Source organism: Coregonus lavaretus (genome assembly GCF_964263955.1).
Source record: "Coregonus lavaretus genome assembly, chromosome: 20".
In the NCBI taxonomy this organism is placed as follows: domain Eukaryota; kingdom Metazoa; phylum Chordata; class Actinopteri; order Salmoniformes; family Salmonidae; genus Coregonus; species Coregonus lavaretus.
Genome location: NC_140007.1, coordinates 10138535 through 10157864, shown reverse-complemented (window position 1 = coordinate 10157864; position 19330 = coordinate 10138535). Strand labels below are relative to the sequence as shown.

Below are 19330 nucleotides of genomic sequence, written 5' to 3'. Positions count from 1 at the left end.
GGCCAAGGCAACAAAGGAGTGGCTCAAGAAGAAGCACATTAAGGTCCTGGAGTGGCCTAACCAGTCTCCAGACCTTAATCCCATAGAAAATCTGGAGGGAGCTGAAAGTTCGAGTTGCCAAACGTCAGCCTCGAAACCTTAATGACTTGGAGAAGATCTGCAAAGAGGAGTGGAACAAAATCCCTCTTGAGATGTGTGCAAACCTGGTGGCCAACTACAAGAAACGTCTGACCTCTGTGATTGCCAACAAGGGTTTTGCCACTAAGTCATGTTTTGCAGAGGGGTCAAATACTTATTTCCCTCATTAAAATGCAAATCAATTTATAACATTTCTGACATGCGTTTTTCTTGATTTTTTTGTTGTTATTCTGTCTCTCACTGTTCAAATAAACCTACCATTAAAATTATAGACTGATCATGTCTTTGTCAGTGGCAAACGTTCAAAATCAGCAGGGGATCAAATACATTTTTTACCTCACTGTAGACAGGTGTGTGCCTTTCCAAATCATGTCCAATCAGTTGAATTTACCACAGGTGGACTCCAATCAAGTTGTAGAAACATCTCAAGGATGATCAATGGAAACAGGATGCAGCTTAGCTCAATTTCGAGGCTCATAGCAAAGGGTCTGAATACTTATGCAAATAGGTATTTCTGTTTTTTATTTTTTATAAATTTGCAAAAATATCTAAAAACCTGTTTTCGCTTTGTCATTATGGGGCATTGTGTGTAGATTGATGAGGAAAATGTTTTATTTGATCAATTTTAGAATAAGGCTGTAACGTAACACAATGTGAAATAAGTCAAGGTGTCTGAATACTTCTTGTCTCTAAAAGGGCAGGATTGGATAGTCTTTATAAAAGGTCAATGATGTTTTGCACAATGATAAGGTGTGTGTGCCTGTTCAAAAGTAGGCCAGTGAACACACTTCCAAGAATTATCCAGGTGCAGGGGTCAACAAATGTCACATGAAATGAATAGAAACACCTGCACGCATTTATGTTACCATTAATGTTATTGCACTAAAATAAATTAATGAAAGCAGCCTAGAATGTAGGTAGTTATATTCCTTTAATATATTCCATGTTCTCAATCTGACAATTTGCCTAATTTATTATAGGAGATGGAGTAGCCTATACCACAATATTGCAAAATTAAAACATTAATTTCATTAAAGGGATTTACTTCGGGATTTTGACAATGAAGCCCTGTATCTACTTACCCAGAGTCAGATAAACTGATGGATACCATTGTTATGTTTCTGCATCCAGTATGAAGGAAGTTAGCGGTACTTTGGCAAGCCAATGAAACTAGCGTTAGCGCAATCACTGAAGTCTATGGCATCTACTAGCATGCTAGCTGATACCATAGACATTTACATTTTAGTCATTTAGCAGACGCTCTTATCCAGAGCGACTTACAGGAGCAATTAGGGTTAAGTGCCTTGCTCAAGGGCACATTAACGTCATTTAGCAGACGCTCTTAGCCAGAGCGACTCACAAATTGGTGCGTTCACCCTATAGCCTGTGGGATAACCACTTTACAATTTGGGGGGGGGGTAGACCTCCAGTCATTGCGCTAACGCTAGTTAGCAATTGCACTAGCTCTAGTTAGCAACTTCCTTCAAGCTGCATGCAGAGACATACATATTTTTTTTATCCATGAGTTCATCTGATCCTGGTGAAGTAGATAAAGGGCTTCAACATAATAGTTTACCATGAAATGTTAGACTTTCTAACAATGTAACAGGAAATGAATAGGTTAAAATTGTGGCGCTGTATAAGTATATTAAAAGTAGCACACATATTGCACTACACTGAATTTGCAGGTCTTCAACACAAGAACCATATGATGTGAGAGACCATATCCCTACTGTGTAGTGCGCTATCTTTACACAAAATGGCACAAACTAATATCATGATGTCTATACTCGAGACATTCAAGTTTCAACTTTATCTGTCCCAGAGGGCAATTGGTTTTGCAGCAGGTGAGCACTAGACATAAAACTACATCAAATCCAAATGGATCTGAATGATGGTAAGATGAAGATGTCACAGCGGTCTACCCCTTATCTATACCAGGGTATCAGAAATTAATGCAAAGTAAGCTTCAATCCAGTTGTAGGAGTAACATATTTCTCCAGAAAAAACGTAAATGTACATGGTTTGAGTGCTGCTGACAATTGGTTTGCGTGTAGCTGAAAGTTTCAGGTCATAAACTTTAAGCCTGGAAAATGCTCAATATGGTCACTGATGACAGTGAAATGTGCGAAAATGTGTGAGATTACAGGAAAAATACATTTGTAATCTGAAACAACATTGTGATAAAACTCATCATATTTTCAGTACCAGTAGGTTATGTATATTAATATATACAGGTAAAAGTCAGTAAATTAGAATATTTTGAAAAACTTGATTTATTTCAGTAATTGCATTCAAAAGGTGTAACTTGTACATTATATTTATTCATTGCACACAGACTGATGCATTCAAATGTTTATTTCATTTAATTTTGATGATTTGAAGTGGCAACAAATGAAAATCCAAAATTCCGTGTGTCACAAAATTAGAATATTACTTAAGGCTAATACAAAAAAGGGATTTTTTAGAAATGTTGGCCAACTGAAAAGTATGAAAATGAAAAATATGAGCATGTACAATACTCAATACTTGGTTGGAGCTCCTTTTGCCTCAATTACTGCATTAATGCGGCGTGGCATGGAGTCGATGAGTTTCTGGCACTGCTCAGGTGTTATGAGAGCCCAGGTTGCTCTGATAGTGGCCTTCAACTCTTCTGCGTTGTTGGGTCTGGCATTCTGCATCTTCCTTTTCACAATACCCCACAGATTTTCTATGGGGCTAAGGTCAGGGGAGTTGGCTGGCCAATTTAGAACAGAAATACCATGGTCCGTAAACCAGGCACGGGTAGATTTTGCGCTGTGTGCAGGCGCCAAGTCCTGTTGGAACCTGAAATCTCCATCTCCATAGAGCAGGTCAGCAGCAGGAAGCATGAAGTGCTCTAAAACTTGCTGGTAGACGGCTGCGTTGACCCTGGATCTCAGGAAACAGAGTGGACCGACACCAGCAGATGACATGGCACCCCAAACCATCACTGATGGTGGAAACTTTACACTAGACTTCAGGCAACGTGGATCCTGTGCCTCTCCTGTCTTCCTCCAGACTCTGGGACCTCGATTTCCAAAGGAAATGCAAAATTTGCTTTCGTCAGAAAACATGACTTTAGACCACTCAGCAGCAGTCCAGCTCTTTTTTTCCTTAGCCCAGGTGAGACGCTTTTCGCGCTGTTTCTTGGTCAACAGTGGCTTGACACGAGGTATGCGGCAGTTGAAACCCATGTCTTTCAAGCGTCTCTTGGTGGTGGATCTTGAAGCCCTGACTCCAGCAGCTGTCCACTCCTTGTGAATCTCCCCCACATTTTTGAATGGGTTTTTTTTCACAATCTTGACTAGGGCGCGGTGATCCCTATCGCTTGTACACTTTTTCTGACCACAGTTTTTCCTTCCCTTTGCCTCTCTATTAATGTGTTTGGACACAGAGCTCTGAGAACAGCCAGCCTCTTCTGCAATAACCTTTTGTGTCTTTCCCTCCTTGTGCAATGTGTCGATGGTCGCCTTTTGGACAGCTGTCAAATCTGAAGTCTTCCCCATGTTTGTGTAGGCTTCAGAACTGGACTGAGAGACCATTTAAAGCCCTTTGCAGGTGTTTTGAGTTAATCAGCTGATTATTTTGTGGCACCAGGTGTCTTCAAAATGTAACCCTTACACAATATTCTAATTTTGTGACACACGGAATTTTGGATTTTCATTTGTTGCCACTTCAAATCATCAAAATTAAATGAAATAAACATTTGAATGCATCAGTCTGTGTGCAATGAATAAATATAATGTACAAGTTACACCTTTTGAATGCAATTACTGAAATAAATCAAGTTTTTCAAAATATTCTAATTTACTGACTTTTACCTGTATATATATATATATATATACACTGCTCAAAAAAATAAAGGGAACACTAAAATAACACATCCTAGATCTGAATGAATGAAATAATCTTATTAAATACTTTTTTCTTTACATAGTTGAATGTGCTGACAACAAAATCACACAAAAATTATCAATGGAAATCAAATGTATCAACCCATGGAGGTCTGGATTTGGAGTCACCCTCACAATTAAAGTGGAAAACCACACTACAGGCTGATCCAACTTTGATGTAATGTCCTTAAAACAAGTCAAAATGAGGCTCAGTAGTGTGTGTGGCCTCCACGTGCCTGTATGACCTCCCTACAACGCCTGGGCATGCTCCTGATGAGGTGGCGGATGGTCTCCTGAGGGATCTCCTCCCAGACTTGGACTAAAGCGTCCGCCAACTCCTGGACAGTCTGTGGTGCAACGTGGCGTTGGTGGATGGAGCGAGACATGATGTCCCAGATGTGCTCAATTGGATTCAGGTCTGGGGAACGGGCGGGCCAGTCCATAGCATCAATGCCTTCCTCTTGCAGGAACTGCTGACACACTCCAGCCACATGAGGTCTAGCATTGTCTTGCATTAGGAGGAACCCAGGGCCAACCGCACCAACATATGGTCTCACAAGGGGTCTGAGGATCTCATCTCGGTACCTAATGGCAGTCAGGCTACCTCTGGCAAGCACATGGAGGGCTGTGCGGCCCCCCAAAGAAATGCCACCCCACACCATGACTGACCCACCGCCAAACCGGTCATGCTGGAGGATGTTGCAGGCAGCAGAACGTTCTCCACGGCGTCTCCAGATTCTGTCACGTCTGTCACTTTCATCTGTGAAGAGCACAGTGCGCCAGTGGCGAATTTGCCAATCTTGGTGTTCTCTGGCAAATGCCAAACGTCCTGCACGGTGTTGGGCTGTAAGCACAACCCCCACCTGTGGACGTCGGGCCCTCATACCACCCTCAAGGAGTCTGTTTCTGACCGTTTGAGCAGACACATGCACATTTGTGGCCTGCTGGAGGTCATTTTGCAGGGCTCTGGCAGTGCTCCTCCTGCTCCTCCTTGCACAAAGGCGGAGGTAGCAGTCCTGCTGCTGGGTTGTTGCCCTCCTACGGCCTCCTCCACGTCTCCTGATGTACTGGCCTGTCTCCTGGTAGCGCCTCCATGCTCTGGACACTACGCTGACAGACACAGCAAACCTTCGCATTGATGTGCCATCCTGGATGAGCTGCACTACCTGAGCCACTTGTGTGGGTTGTAGACTCCGTCTCATGCTACCACTAGAGTGAAAGCACCGCCAGCATTCAAAAGTGACCAAAACATCAGCCAGGAAGCATAGGAACTGAGAAGTGGTCTGTGGTCACCACCTGCAAAACCAGTCCTTTATTGGGGGTGTCTTGCTAATTGCCTATAATTTCCACCTGTTGTCTATTCCATTTGCACAACAGCATGTGAAATGTATTGTCAATCAGTGTTGCTTCCTAAGAGGATCAGTTTGATTTCACAGAAGTGTGATTGACTTGGAGTTACATTGTGTTGTTTAAGTGTTCCCTTTATTTTTTTGAGCAGTGTATATATATATATATATATATATATATATATATATATATATATATATATATATACACAGTGGGGAGAACAAGTATTTGATACACTGCCGATTTTGCAGGTTTTCCTACTTACAAAGCATGTAGAGGTCTGTAATATTTATCATAGGTACACTTCAACTGTGAGAGACGGAATCTAAAACAAAAATCCAGAAAATCACATTGTATGATTTTTAAGTAATTCATTTGCATTTTATTGCATGACATAAGTATTTGATCACCTACCAACCAGTAAGAATTCCGGCTCTCACAGACCTGTTAGTTTTTCTTTAAGAAGGCCTCCTGTTCTCCACTCATTACCCATATTAACTGCACCTGTTTGAACTCGTTACCTGTATAAAATACACCTGTCCACACACTCAATCAAACAGACTCCAACCTCTCCACAATGGCCAAGACCAGAGAGCTGTGTAAGGACATCAGGGATAAAATTGTAGACCTGCACAAGGCTGGGATGGGCTACAGGACAATAGGCAAGCAGCTTGGTGAGAAGGCAACAACTGTTGGCAATTATTATTAGAAAATGGAAGAAGTTCAAGATGACGGTCAATCACCCTCGGTCTGGGGCTCCATGCAAGATCTCACCTTGTGGGGCATCAATGATCATGAGGAAGGTGAGGGATCAGCCCAGAAATACACGGCAGGACCTGGTCAATGACCTGAAGAGAGCTGGGACCACAGTCTCAAAGAAAACCATTAGTAACACACTACGCCGTCATGGATTAAAATCCTGCAGCGCACGCAAGGTCCCCCTGCTCAAGCCAGCGCATGTCCAGGCCCGTCTGAAGTTTGCCAATGACCATCTGGATGATCCAGAGGAGGAATGGGAGAAGGTCATGTGGTCTGATGAGACAAAAATAGAGCTTTTTGGTCTAAACTCCACTCGCCGTGTTTGGAGGAAGAAGAAGGATGAGTACAACCCCAAGAACACCATCCCAACCGTGAAGCATGGAGGTGGAAACATCATTCTTTGGGGAAGCTTTTCTGCAAAGGGGACAGGACGACTGCACCGTATTGAGGGGAGGATGGATGGGGCCATGTATCGCGAGATCTTGGCCAACAACCTCCTTCCCTCAGTAAGAGCATTGAAGATGGGTCGTGGCTGGGTCTTCCAGCATGACAACGACCCGAAACACACAGCCAGGGCAACTAAGGAGTGGCTCCGTAAGAAGCATCTCAAGGTCCTGCATCTCAAGGTCCAGTGTGATTTTCTGGATTTTTGTTTTAGATTCTGTCTCTCACAGTTGAAGTGTACCTATGATAAAAATACAGACCTCTACATGCTTTGTAAGTAGGAAAACCTGCAAAATCGGCAGTGTATCAAATACTTGTTCTCCCCACCGTGTGTATATATATATATATATATATATATATATATATATATATTAGGTTATGTGTATACTCTGTGTCTAGTATTAGACCAAATATACTTAACTAACTCGGTTTCCCCTATTCATCTGTGGTTATACTCAAATTCATACGTACTTTTAATTACATTGTATACCTTAGCCAAATACATTTAAACTCAGTTTTTCACAATTCCTGACATTTAATCCTAGTAAAAATTCCCTGTCTTAGGTCAGTTAGGATCACCACTTTATTTTAAGAATGTGACATGTCAGAATAATAGTAGAGAGAATGATTTATTTCAGCTTTTATTTATTTCATCACATTCCCAGTGGGTCAGAAGTTTACATACACTCAATTAGTAGTTGGTAGCATTGCCTTTAAATTGTTTAACTTGGGTCAAACGTTTCAGGTAGCCTTCCACACGTTGGGTGAATTTTGGCCCATTCCTCCTGACAGAGCTGGTGTAACTGAGTCAGATTTGTATGCCTCCTTGCGCGCACACGCTTTTTCAGTTCTGCCCACAAATGTTCTATAGGATTGAGGTCAGGGCTTTGTGATGGCCACTCCAATACCTTGACTTTGTTGTCCTTAAGCCATTTTGCCACAACTTTGGAAGTATGCTTGGGGTCATTGTCCATTTGGAAGACCCATTTGCGACCAAGCTTTAACTTCCTGACTGATTTATTCAGATGTTGCTTCAATATATCCACATAATTTTCCTTCCTCAAGATGCCATCTATGTTGTGAAGTGCACCAGTCCCTCCTGCAGCAAAGCACCCCCACAGCATGATGCTGCCACCCCGTGCTTCACGGTTGGGATGGTGTTCTTCGGCTTGCAAGTCACCCCCTTTTTCCTCCAAACATAACGATGGTCATTATGGCCAAACAGTTCTATTTTTGTTTCATCAGACCAGAGGACATTTCTCCAAAAAGTACAATCTTTATACCCATGTGCAGTTGCAAACCGTAGTCTGGCTTTTTTATGGCGGTTTTGGAGCAGTGGCTTCTTCCTTGCTGAGCGGCCTTTCAGATTTTGTCCACTCGTTTTACTGTGGATATAGATACTTTTGTACCGGTTTAATCCAGCATCTTCACAAGGTCCGTTGCTGTTGTTCTGGGATTGATTTGCACTTTTCGCACCAAAGTACGTTCATCTCTAGGAGACAGAACGCGTCTCCTTCCTGAGCGGTATGACAGCTGCGTGGTCCCATGGTGTTTATACTTGCGTACTATTGTCTGTACAGATGAACGTGGTACCTTCAGGCGTTTGGAAATTGCTCCCAAGGATGAACCAGACTTGTGGAGGTCTACAATTTTTTTCCTGAGGTCTTGGCTGATTTCTTTTGATTTTCCCATGATGTCAAGCAAAGAGGCACTGAGTTTGAAGGTAGGCCTTGAAATACATCCACAGGTACACCTCCAATTGACTCAAATTATGTAAATTAGCCCATCAGAAGCTTCTAAAGTCATGACATCATTTTCTGGAATTTTCCAAGTTGTTTAAAGGCACAGTCAATTTAGTGTATGTAAACCTCTGACCCACTGGAATTGTGATACAGTCAATTATAAGTGGAATAAGCTGTCTGTAAACAATTGTTGGAAAAATTACTTGTCATGCACAAAGTAGATGTCCTAACCGACTTGCCAAAACGATAGTTTGTTAACCAGAAATTTGTGGAGTGCTTGAAAAACGAGTTTTAATTAATCCAACCTAAGTGTATGTAAACTTCCGACTTCAACTGTACATCAGATGACAAGTCTAATTTATGATTTTTCGGCGCTAGGACCCAGAGCTCACCAGGCTGCCCGCAGTGTGTAACCCATTCACTTCCTCTTGCGGTTCGGATTTCGCTCTCTTCTGTGATCATGGCTGCGCTCAAACACCAGCCATGTTTGCTAATTTGAAACCCAAAGGTTAGCGAAAACCTGTTTATTATTTACATAGCCTGTACCGTCTTCAACCATTTTTGTTCAATCGGAGAATCAAAGGCATCGGTGCCTTTGAAATTCAAGGATTACAAGGTTAGGCAGTTTTAATTCAATTTTATGGCGAAAACTTTTGTGTGTGTGAGGGAGGATGATGCTGTTTCACAATATCTAAGGCAAATAATGTTACAGCGAAAACAATGAGTTTATTAGCTTGCTAACAAAAGAGCATCCTAAAATGTTCAGTAACGTAAACAAGAACGAGAGACTCCAAGACTACTGTTTCGATTCTCCACGTTTTATTAGCTAGTTAGCTACCCGCTGTGACTGTTATTAGCTAGCTAGTTTTACACTGCGTTGTAACTTCAGTTGCTGATTATTGTAAATAACCTTGAATTTAGCGTTATCTAATCGGGCCTCGCTGTGTCGAATGTTGAAACAACCAGCAAATTCTATAATTTCAACCCGATTGTATTAAATGTAACTATCTAGTTACATCTCACGACCTCCTTTGTGGATTGTTTTTGTTGCAGAGCGTAGAAAGACGTGAATTCAGATGCTAACTGAGCGCGGTGTTGCTAACCAGATAGGCCTATCTCGCTAGTTGGAAATGACGTTATTTAATGAGCATTAGCCGTTTATCTACTAGCGAGTTTTGAATGAAAGTTAATATGAAAATATTTAGTTACTCTAGTACACAAGTTAACTAACTTGTCAATATATGGACAATACCAAAACGAAACATGCTTAATGCAACTGCTCGAGTAATTTTGTTATTCAATTCAACTAACATTACAAGCCCTGCTAAGCCCTTTTTGTTTTCGTTATTGACCGTTTGATAAGCAACTGGATAACGTTAGCTACAGTAGCTAGATGGTTTAGCTATAATGACCTAACTAGCCAACAAGCAAACATTAAATTAATCAACTTCAATTGGACAAGTTAAAATAGATAGCAACCATGTTATCATGAAACAAATGTAAAACAATAATTGTTTTTATTAAACACAGCCATAGTAAAAAAAGAGAGAGAAAAAAAGTCGGCTTTTTATCAGAGGGCTACATTTTGATTTATGTCGATGAACACTTAGCTAGCTACACAGATAATCTAGTTAGCTTGTTGAGCTGTGGATGAGAGAAATTCAGGTCGGGGGGGGGTGGGTACTATCCGCGAGCGCATGGTCACGTGTGGTAGTTAGCCTAGCCTGTGAGAGATGGTAAGCAGAATGATGTACAATCGAATAAAATGTTATATCGTTTGAAAGTAACTAATAAATGAATAACTGCTGTTTTGGTTATTGCAATTACCATATATTTGTGATATGGCCCAAACATGTAGGTTACAGTTGCAGCGATCTACCGTAGTATGACACGCCAATGTTTTCAGCTACTAGTGTTAGTTAGCTTTTCGTGCTAATATACTGTTTATCGTGGGATGGATGTTGAAAAACGCAGTTAAACATTGGGTTTACGAACTGGCAGACGTTCCATACAATATGTACTTGTTGAAAACTACGATATACCTTTTTTTCAACTTGTAGTTTTCTTGAAAACATGTATCTCAGACCAAAATATTGTAGTTTTTCCGTTATCAAAACGGGTCCGTTGTGCTGGATCAATCTGTGGCGTACATTGTCCATTATTTTGTTGGCCAGGGCATCCCATCTGCTGCTCTAACTGCGACATTTGTAGGGAGTTATGGGAGTGCAATGTTTGTGATCATGTCGTCCACAACGTGTCATCATTCATAGTAGTCCATCTCAGGCTTGCCAACGCCTGCAGTTGTAACCAAGTAATTTTAGTGTATGGATCTAGCTAGTTACTTTGTGTGTGTGTGTGTGTATATATACAGCTCTGGCAAAAAGTAAGAGACTACTGCAAAATTATAATTTTCTCTGGTTTTACTATTTATAGGTACGTGTTTGGGTAAAACATTTTTTTTTGTTTTCTATAAACTACTGACAACATTTCTCCCAAATTCCAAATAAAAAATATTGTCATTTAGAGCATTTATTTGCAGAAAAAGACAACTGGTCAAAATAACAAAAAAGATGCAGTGTTGTCAGACCGCGATTAATGCAAAGAAAATAAGTTCATGTTCATTTTTAAACAACACAATACTAATGTTTTAACTTAGGAAGAGTACAGAAATCAATATTTGTTTGAATAACCCTGATTTTCAATCACAGCTTTCATGCGTCTTGGCATGCTCTCCACCAGTCTTTCATGTTGATGTTGGGTGACTTTATGCCACTCCTGGCGCAAAAATTCAAGCAGCTCGGCTTTGTTTGATTGCTTGTGACCATCCATCTTCCTCTTGATCACATTCCAGAAGTTTTCAATGGGATTCAGGTCTGGAGATTGGGCTGGCCACAACAGGGTCTTGATCTGGTGGTCCTCCAACCACACCTTGATTGACCTGGCTGTGTTGCATGGCGCATTGTCCTGCTGGAAAAAACAATCCTCAGTTGGGGAACAATGTCAGAGCAAAAGGAAGCACGTTTTCTTCCAGGACAACCGTGTACGTGGCTTGATTCATGCGTCCTTCACAAAGACAAATCTGCCCGATTCCAGCCTTGCTGAAGCACCCCCAGATCATCACCTATCCTCCACCAAATTTCACAGTGGGTGCGAGACACTGGGGCTTGTAGGCCTCTCCAGGTCTCCGTCTAAACATTAGATGACCAGGTGTTGGGCAACACTGAAAATTGGACTCATCAGAGAAGGTGAACTTAATCCAGTCCTCTACGGCCCAATCCTTATGGTCTTTTGCAAACCTCAGCCTGGCTCTTCTTTGCTTCTCATTGATGAAGGGATTTTTTCTAGCTTTCCACGACTTCAGCCCTGCCCCTAGGAGCCTGTTTCGAACCGTCCTCGCCGTGCAATTCACCCCAGCTGCCGTTTGCCATTCTTTTTGTAGGTCACTTGATGTCATCCTACGGAGGTTGAGTGACATTCGAATGAGTTGGCGGTCATCCCGGTCAGTAGAGTGTCGTTTTCACCCTCTGCTGGTCTGTGCTTTGTTGTCCCCAATGTCTGCTGCTTGACCTTGTTCTTATGAACCGCCGTCTTTGAAATTTTAAGGATGGAAGCAACCTGACGCTCACTGTATCCCTCTGCCAGTAAAGCTAGAATTGAACCCTTCTTTTCCTCACTCAAAACTTTCCTTTTCAACTATTTTGGCATGGTCAATAGTTATTTTTTTTATTAATATTACTTTTGAGGTACTATTAGCACTGTTTTTGCCATCCAGCTGGTCCTATTGCAAGAGGATAGTGATGACCACAGCAGTGTTTTTTTATACTTTTCCTCGTTAAAAAAGATTTGGTTCAGGTACCTAATTCAGTAGAATGAGGTGTGCCTGTGTTGGAATTCAACAGACACTGGAATGGAATGGCTGTCATACATGTAGAGATGCTGATTTAAGAAAAAATTGCAGTGGTCTCTTACTTTTTTCCACAGCTGTGTGTATATATGTGTGTGTGTGTGTATGTGTGTATATATATATATATATATATATATAAAAACATGCTATTTGTTTTATACTACACACGTATTTTATTTATGAAAACCATCTATTGCGTGTGTATTCTGCTTGTAAGAATAGCCTATTTATGACTCAGCTGCAGGGAATTCTGGTGTGATTTTAATTTGATATGCAGGAAAATATTTTTCCTATTTTCTTTGTTTCTCTTCATGACTTGTGGTCTGTGCTACTTGTTTTTCAGATGGAGTCGAACAACCATTTCAACTATGGCAGCCACTCCTCCGTGTCTGCTAACTCAGGACTGAAACTCTCCTCAGGGGATTCTCTCTATACTAACGGGTCCTCTATGAGTTTCCCTCCGCAGGGGAAGAGTGAGTACAGCCCCATCTAACCACATTTGCTGTGGTTACTCTCTGCCTCACTATTTTTACATCAATAACTGATTTAGATTTCATCTCTCTCTGCCCCAGTCTCTTGACCCTTTATAATGAGCAAAAGATTGTACGTAACTCTAGACCAGGTGTTTGGTGCATAAGCAATCAATATCATGATCATACCACAACAAATGAATGATTCCTTGATGCATGACCTGTGGATGCTGTGCGAATTGAACACACTGAACAATTATCTGACCCATCCTCTCTTACTCTCGTCCCTGACCACCTTTGCAGATATGAATGGCGAAATGAATGTGAATGGCATCACTACTGTAATTGGGCCCAGTGTGCCTGGCTCCCACCTTCCAACAGCCTCATATCCCCACATGAGCAACCACCACCAGAGTAGCATGGGCTACGACTACCTGTGGGGAGGACAGCCACATTACAGCCCAGCCATGGGCTCGTCTCCTGGGCATGGCATGCACCAGAAACAGCCTCCACCTGGGGGGATGCAGCAACAGAGCCAGCACCACTTCCAGGGTCACGGACAGTACCAACTGAACGGGGGCATGCCTGGGTCCCATCAGCCACCCGTGGCGGCCCCACCAAACGTGACTCTTACAGGGGGCCAGTACTGGAACAGGGGTAACCCGGGGCAACAGCAGAGCAGCGCAGCCATGGCAATGGGGTATAACTCACACGGTGTGTACGGGGCCTACCAGAGCCAGGTACACCCTGGGATTGCGCCCTCACAGCATCACCAGCAGCAGCCTCCACAGCCATCCGCTCACCAACAGACACAGCAGCACCTCCACCCGCACCACCACCCACACCACCACCAGCAACCTCAGCACTACAGCATGGTGCCCAATGGGATGCCCTACTACCAGCCCCAGCAACCACCTCTTCCCGCTCCACAACCCCAGCCCCCGTCCCAGTCCCAGGCTCAGATGATGCCCCCTACCTCCCAGAATTTCACCCCTCCACGGGGCAGCCCACAGCACCACCACATGGGCCGGGGGGGCACTGGCAGCCCTCTCCCCATGGGGGTGTCCTCTGTCCCAATGATGTCACCCTCGACGATGGCGGATAGTGGATCGCCCCAGAGCCAGACCAGGGAGAGGAGTCCCCATGGAGGTTCTGTGGGGATGCCTGCTGTCACGCAAGGTGAGATACAAATATTTACACAAAGGTGGCAAGTTTTCAGAGTAACCTAGCCTGGCACTGAAGAAGTAAGTGTCTGTTTCCCTGTTTCATTTTCATATGGTCACTAAGCTATTTAAAAGCGATTGAACGTTAGAATGGGCAAAACGAGTGACCTAAGCGACTTTGAGCGTGGTATGATTGTCGGTGCCAGTCACGCCGGATCCAGTATCTCAGAAACGGCCACCCTCCTGGGCTTTTCACGCACAAAAGTGTCTCCGGTGTCCCGAGAATGGTGCGACAAACAAAAAACATCCAGTCAGCGGCAGTCCTCTTGGTGAAAACAGCTCGCTGATGAGAGATGTCGAAGGAGAATGTCAAGAATCATGCAAGCTAAAAGGCGGGCCACAAACAGACAAATAATGGCCCAGTACAACAGTGGTGTACATAACGGCATCTCGGAATGCACAACTCGTCTATCCTTTTCACGGATGGGCTATTTCAGCAAATGACCACACCAGGTTCCACTCCTATCAGCTAAAACCAAGTTTGAGGAGTGGAAAAACATTGCCTGGTCCGACAAATCCTGGTTGCTGTTGTGTCATGTAGATGGCAGAGTCAGGATTTGACGTATGCAGCATGAGTCCATAGACACATCCTGCCTGGTGTCAACGTTACAGGCTGGTGGCGGTGGTGTATCGCCGTCAAATCTGCAACAATTGTGTGAGGCCATCGCGTCAGCATGGACCAACATCCTTGTGGAACGTTTCCGACCTGTAGAATCCATGCCCCAAAGAATTTAGGTTGTTCTGGAGCCAAAGGGGGTCCAACCCAGTACTAGATGGGTGTACCTAATAAACTGTCCAGTGAATATGTCCATGGTATCGCTACACGTAAACCAAAGATCTTGTTTGTATTTTCCTAGGATTCTAAGCCCATATCGAGACTTGCCAGTGACTGCTAAAGTGACCCGTCAGTGTTGCCTAGTGATGGGTTGTACGCGAACAAACGGCTCTTTTTGAACAAATCTTTTACATAAAAAAACCAAACATTTTTTGTCATTTTAGCAGACGCTCTTATCCAGAGCGACTTACTGGAGCAATTAGGGTTTAGTGCCTTACTCAAGGGCACATGGACAGATTTTTCACCTAGTCGGCTCGGGGATTAGAACCAGCGACCTTTCGGTTACTGGCACAACGCTCTTAACCACTAAGCTACCTGCCGCCTTTTAGGTGAATGTCGGGAACCGAATCGCGTCGGTGAGAGAGCCGTTAATTTGGCTCCCTAATTTGCATAATGGTAGGCTACTACTGATCTTTGGCAATTATCTGCAGATAAATTATGAATTTGTTGAATCCTCAATGCAGGAACAATACAGTCGTGGTCAAAAGTTTTGAGAATGACACAAATACTAATTTTCACAAAGTCTGCTGCCTCAGTTTTGATGATGGCAATTTGCATATACTCCAGAATGTCATGAAGAGTGATCAGATGAATTGCAATTAATTACAAAGTCCCTCTTTGCCATGAAAATGAACTTAATCCCCAAAAAACATTTCCACTGCTTTTCAGCCCTGCCACAAAAGGACCAGCTGCCATCATGTCAGTGATTCTCTCGTTAACACAGGTGAGAGTGTTGACGAGGACAAGGCTGGAGATCACTCTGTCATGCTGATTGAGTTAGAATAACAGACTGGAAGCTTTAAAAGGAGGGTGGTGCTTGAAATCATTGTTCTTCCTCTGTTAACCATGGTTACCTGCAAGGAAACATGTGCCGTCATCATTGCTTTGCACAAAAAGGGCTTCACAGGCAAGGATATTGCTGCTAGTAAGATTGCACCTAAATCAACCATTTATCGGATCATCAAGAACTTCAAGGAGAGAGGTTCAATTGTTGTGAAGAAGGCGTCGGGGCGCCCAAGAAAGTCCAGCAAGCGCCAGGACCATCTCCTAAAGTTGATTCAGCTGCGGGATCGGGGCACCACCAGTGCAGAGCTTGCTCAGGAATGGCAGCAGGCAGGTGTGAGTGCATCTGCACGCACAGTGAGGCAAATACTTTTGGAGGATGGCCTGGTGTCAAGAAGGGCAGCAAAGAAGCCACTTCTCTCCAGTAAAAACATCAGGGACAGACTGATATTCTGCAAAAGGTACAGGGATTGGACAGCTGAGGACTTGGGTAAAGTCATTTTCTCTGATGAATCTCCTTTCCGATTGTTTGGGGCATCCGGAAAACACCTTGTCCGGAGAAGACAAGGTGAGCACTACCATCAGTCCCGTGTCATGCCAACAGTAAAGCATCCTGAGACCATTCATGTGTGGGGTTGCTTCTCAGCCAAGGGATTGGGCTCACTCACAATTTTGCCTAAGAACACAGCCATGAATAAAGAATGGTACCAACACATCCTCCGAGAGCAACTTCTCCCAACCATCCAAGAACAGTTTGACGACCAATGCCTTTTCCAGCATGATGGAGCACCTTGCCATAAGGCAAAAGTGTTAACTAAGTGGCTCGGGGAACAAAACATCGACATTTTGGGTCCATGGCCAGGAAACTCCCCAGACCTTAATCCCATTGAGAACTTGTGGTCGATCCTCAAGAGGCGGGTGGACAAACAAAAACCCACAAATTCTGATAAACTCCAAGCATTGATTATGCAAGAATGGGCTGCCATCAGTCAGGATGTGGCCCAGAGGTTAATTGACAGCATGCCAGGGTGGATTGCAGAGGACTTGAAAAAGAAGGGTCAACACTGCAAGTATTGACTCTTTGCATTAACTTAATGTAATTGTCATTAAAAGCCTTTGACACTTATGGAATGCTTGTAATTATACATATATCTCATAACACTGAAGCAGCAAACTTTGTGAAGACCAATACTTGTGTCATTCTCAAAACTTTTGACCACGACTGTAGGTAGTGGAGGGAGCCACATTCTGGTCCAGATTATGATAAAAGAAAACAGATTGAAGGTTATAAAAGCTATTGATACTTATATGGTAATGATCTTCAGTAAGTCTACAAAACATTAATAACAACTACTCTTTCCATGACACAGACTGACCAGGTGAAGGCTATGATCTCTTATTGATGTCACTTGTTAAATCCACTTCAATTAGTGTAGCTGAAGGGGAGGAGACAGGTTAAAATATGATTTTTAAGCCTTAATAATAATAATAATAATATGCCATTTAGCAGACTCTTTTATCCAAAGCGACTTACAGTCATGCGTGCATACATTTTTGTGTATGGGTGGTCCCGGGGATCGAACCCACTACCTTGGCGTTTCAAGCGCCGTGCTCTACCAGCTGAGCTACAGAGGACCACTTGAGACAATTGAGACATGGATTGTGTATGTGTGCCATTCAGAGGTTGAATGGGGAAAACAAAAGATTTAAGTGCCTTTGAACAGGGTATGGTAGTAAGTGCCAGGCGCACCGGTTTGTGTCAAGAACTGCAACACCGTTGGAATGCTTTCGACACCTTGTAGAGTCCATACCCTGATGAATTGAGGCTGTTCTGAGGACAAAAGCGGGGGTGCAACTCAATATTAAGAAGGTTGTTCCTAATGTTTGGTATACTCGGTGTATATTGATTTAGGCCTACTGTTTTGATTAAAGTGTGGACAACTGAGTAGTCAACTGCTGCTTTCTGTGTAGCAACGTCCATGTTTAACACCTGCTTCATTCTTCAATCACTCCTCTATGTTTATTCATGGCCACCTGACTTTATATAAAAGTGAGGGTGTGCAATCTGACGGGGGGGCTGGGGGTTCTCCCCCTTAATGTTTGCCGTTTTATTTAGCTGCAATTCTATATTGTTTCTCAACAGGGAATCCATGTTTACTTGACAGAACACAGCCTTTTGTCTTAGGTTTTTGCCACAATAAACTAAATTGAAAGATTAGATTTAGTTTTTGCCACAAATTAAATTGAGAGAGTAGACTAGAGTATTTGTTGACTAGATTACTAATCTACCGCCTGGCCTCAAAGTCCCACCCACAGTGATTGATTGACAGGTCTGAAACCCTACCAACTCTGTGACTCACAAACATCCTGCCCCCTCCCCTGACAATCCCACCCACAGTGATTTTTTTGACAGGCCAAACTATTAAAGGAATAGTTCACCTAAAATACATAATGACCTTTTTCGTTTCCTAACCCTTAGTGTCCACAGCCACAGAGCCAATCAAATATGACTTTAATCTCAAGAGAAGACTGATTTAATGTTAAAGGTTCTCTTACTTAGAACATAGTCCTGATCATATAGGCCTAGACGATATCCAAAACAACTAACACACTGAATTCATCCATTTTAGTATGAAAATGTATGCACTCACTACTGTAAGTCGCTCTGGATAAGAGCGTCTGCTAAATGACTAAAATGTTTTAAAAAATCAGTAATTTTAATTGTAAAGTCATGTCTCTATTCAATACCACAACTAATTTTACCAATCTGGGAGGTACATTTGTTGTTCAATAATTTAGCAAGGCATTAGAATTTACCAGAGGCCACCAAAATAGAGCTCCTTCTACAATGCCCCCACAGACCCCCCCTACTCCATGTACTTATGGAAAACACTTTGTTAGCATATTATCTAATTTGAGCTGAATATGGGCACTTTTACTGTTTGTTATGGTCAGGACATTTTATGAGGAGAGGAACAAGGACGTGCCATCTGGATTCCTCCTGACACAGGTCACAGTATGGACAAGTCCCCTAAAGTTTAGTGTCCCAACTAGTAGCGGTTTGAGATGTAGGCCTATCTATGGCTCATTCATTGTGCCTGTTTAACTGTTGTTAGGTCTCCATGTCAGAGATCCTTACTGGTTTCCTGGTTTGTGACCTGCCCTGTATTTCCCTGAGATAAATCTGGTTGTAAAAGGGTTGGCACAAGTAAGTTCACATTTGCGATCATTGAGTGGTCCCTGCAGCGTACCATTGCAAATATGATTAGATCCGTAGTAACATAACGTCTAGCTTCATAGCTATGATGCAACAAATGCATCTAAATATCAATGTTGTCTGAAAAGTATCTAAATGTTTTTGTATTGGTGGAAAATAAAGGTCTAAACTATTTTATTCCTCAATTTCACCTCTTATTGTAAAAGATAAATGCGAACTTCATCCAAGCATCACAAGGAACACATCCATTCCACAGCCAAACTCATTCCAAAAGCCAGTTTAAATTACAGAAAGAAAAACATAAGTTAGGGACCGAACAGCTAGACTTGTTTACGATGTACCACATCTCTGGTGAGCACATCGGAGAAATGTAATATTGTTTAGAAAAGAGATACGTGTCTGCTAAGCTAACAGCGGCTAAATTCTTTATGGTTGCAGCCATGTTTGTTTGACAAGCAAAAACGTCCTAATCCTAGAATGCCATTCATTATAAGACGCAAATAAAAAACATGGCTGCACCCATCGCCCGAATAAGATCAACTTTGTTTGGCCAC

At 42.7% G+C, this 19330-nt stretch overlaps 1 protein-coding gene across 1 annotated transcript in view; it reads left to right on the top strand.

The window, feature by feature from the left end:
- The first annotated feature begins 8819 nt into the window (after positions 1–8819).
- LOC311148267 (uncharacterized protein) overlaps positions 8820–19330 on the top strand; it is a 45690-nt gene continuing 35179 nt past the window's right edge. Inside the window, exons 1-3 of the mRNA XM_084185169.1 lie at positions 8820–8960; positions 12592–12721; positions 13022–13897. Of these exons, the coding sequence (XP_084041295.1) occupies positions 12592–12721; positions 13022–13897 (1006 nt within the window). The 5' untranslated portion in view covers positions 8820–8960. The remainder of the gene's footprint in view (positions 8961–12591; positions 12722–13021; positions 13898–19330) is intronic.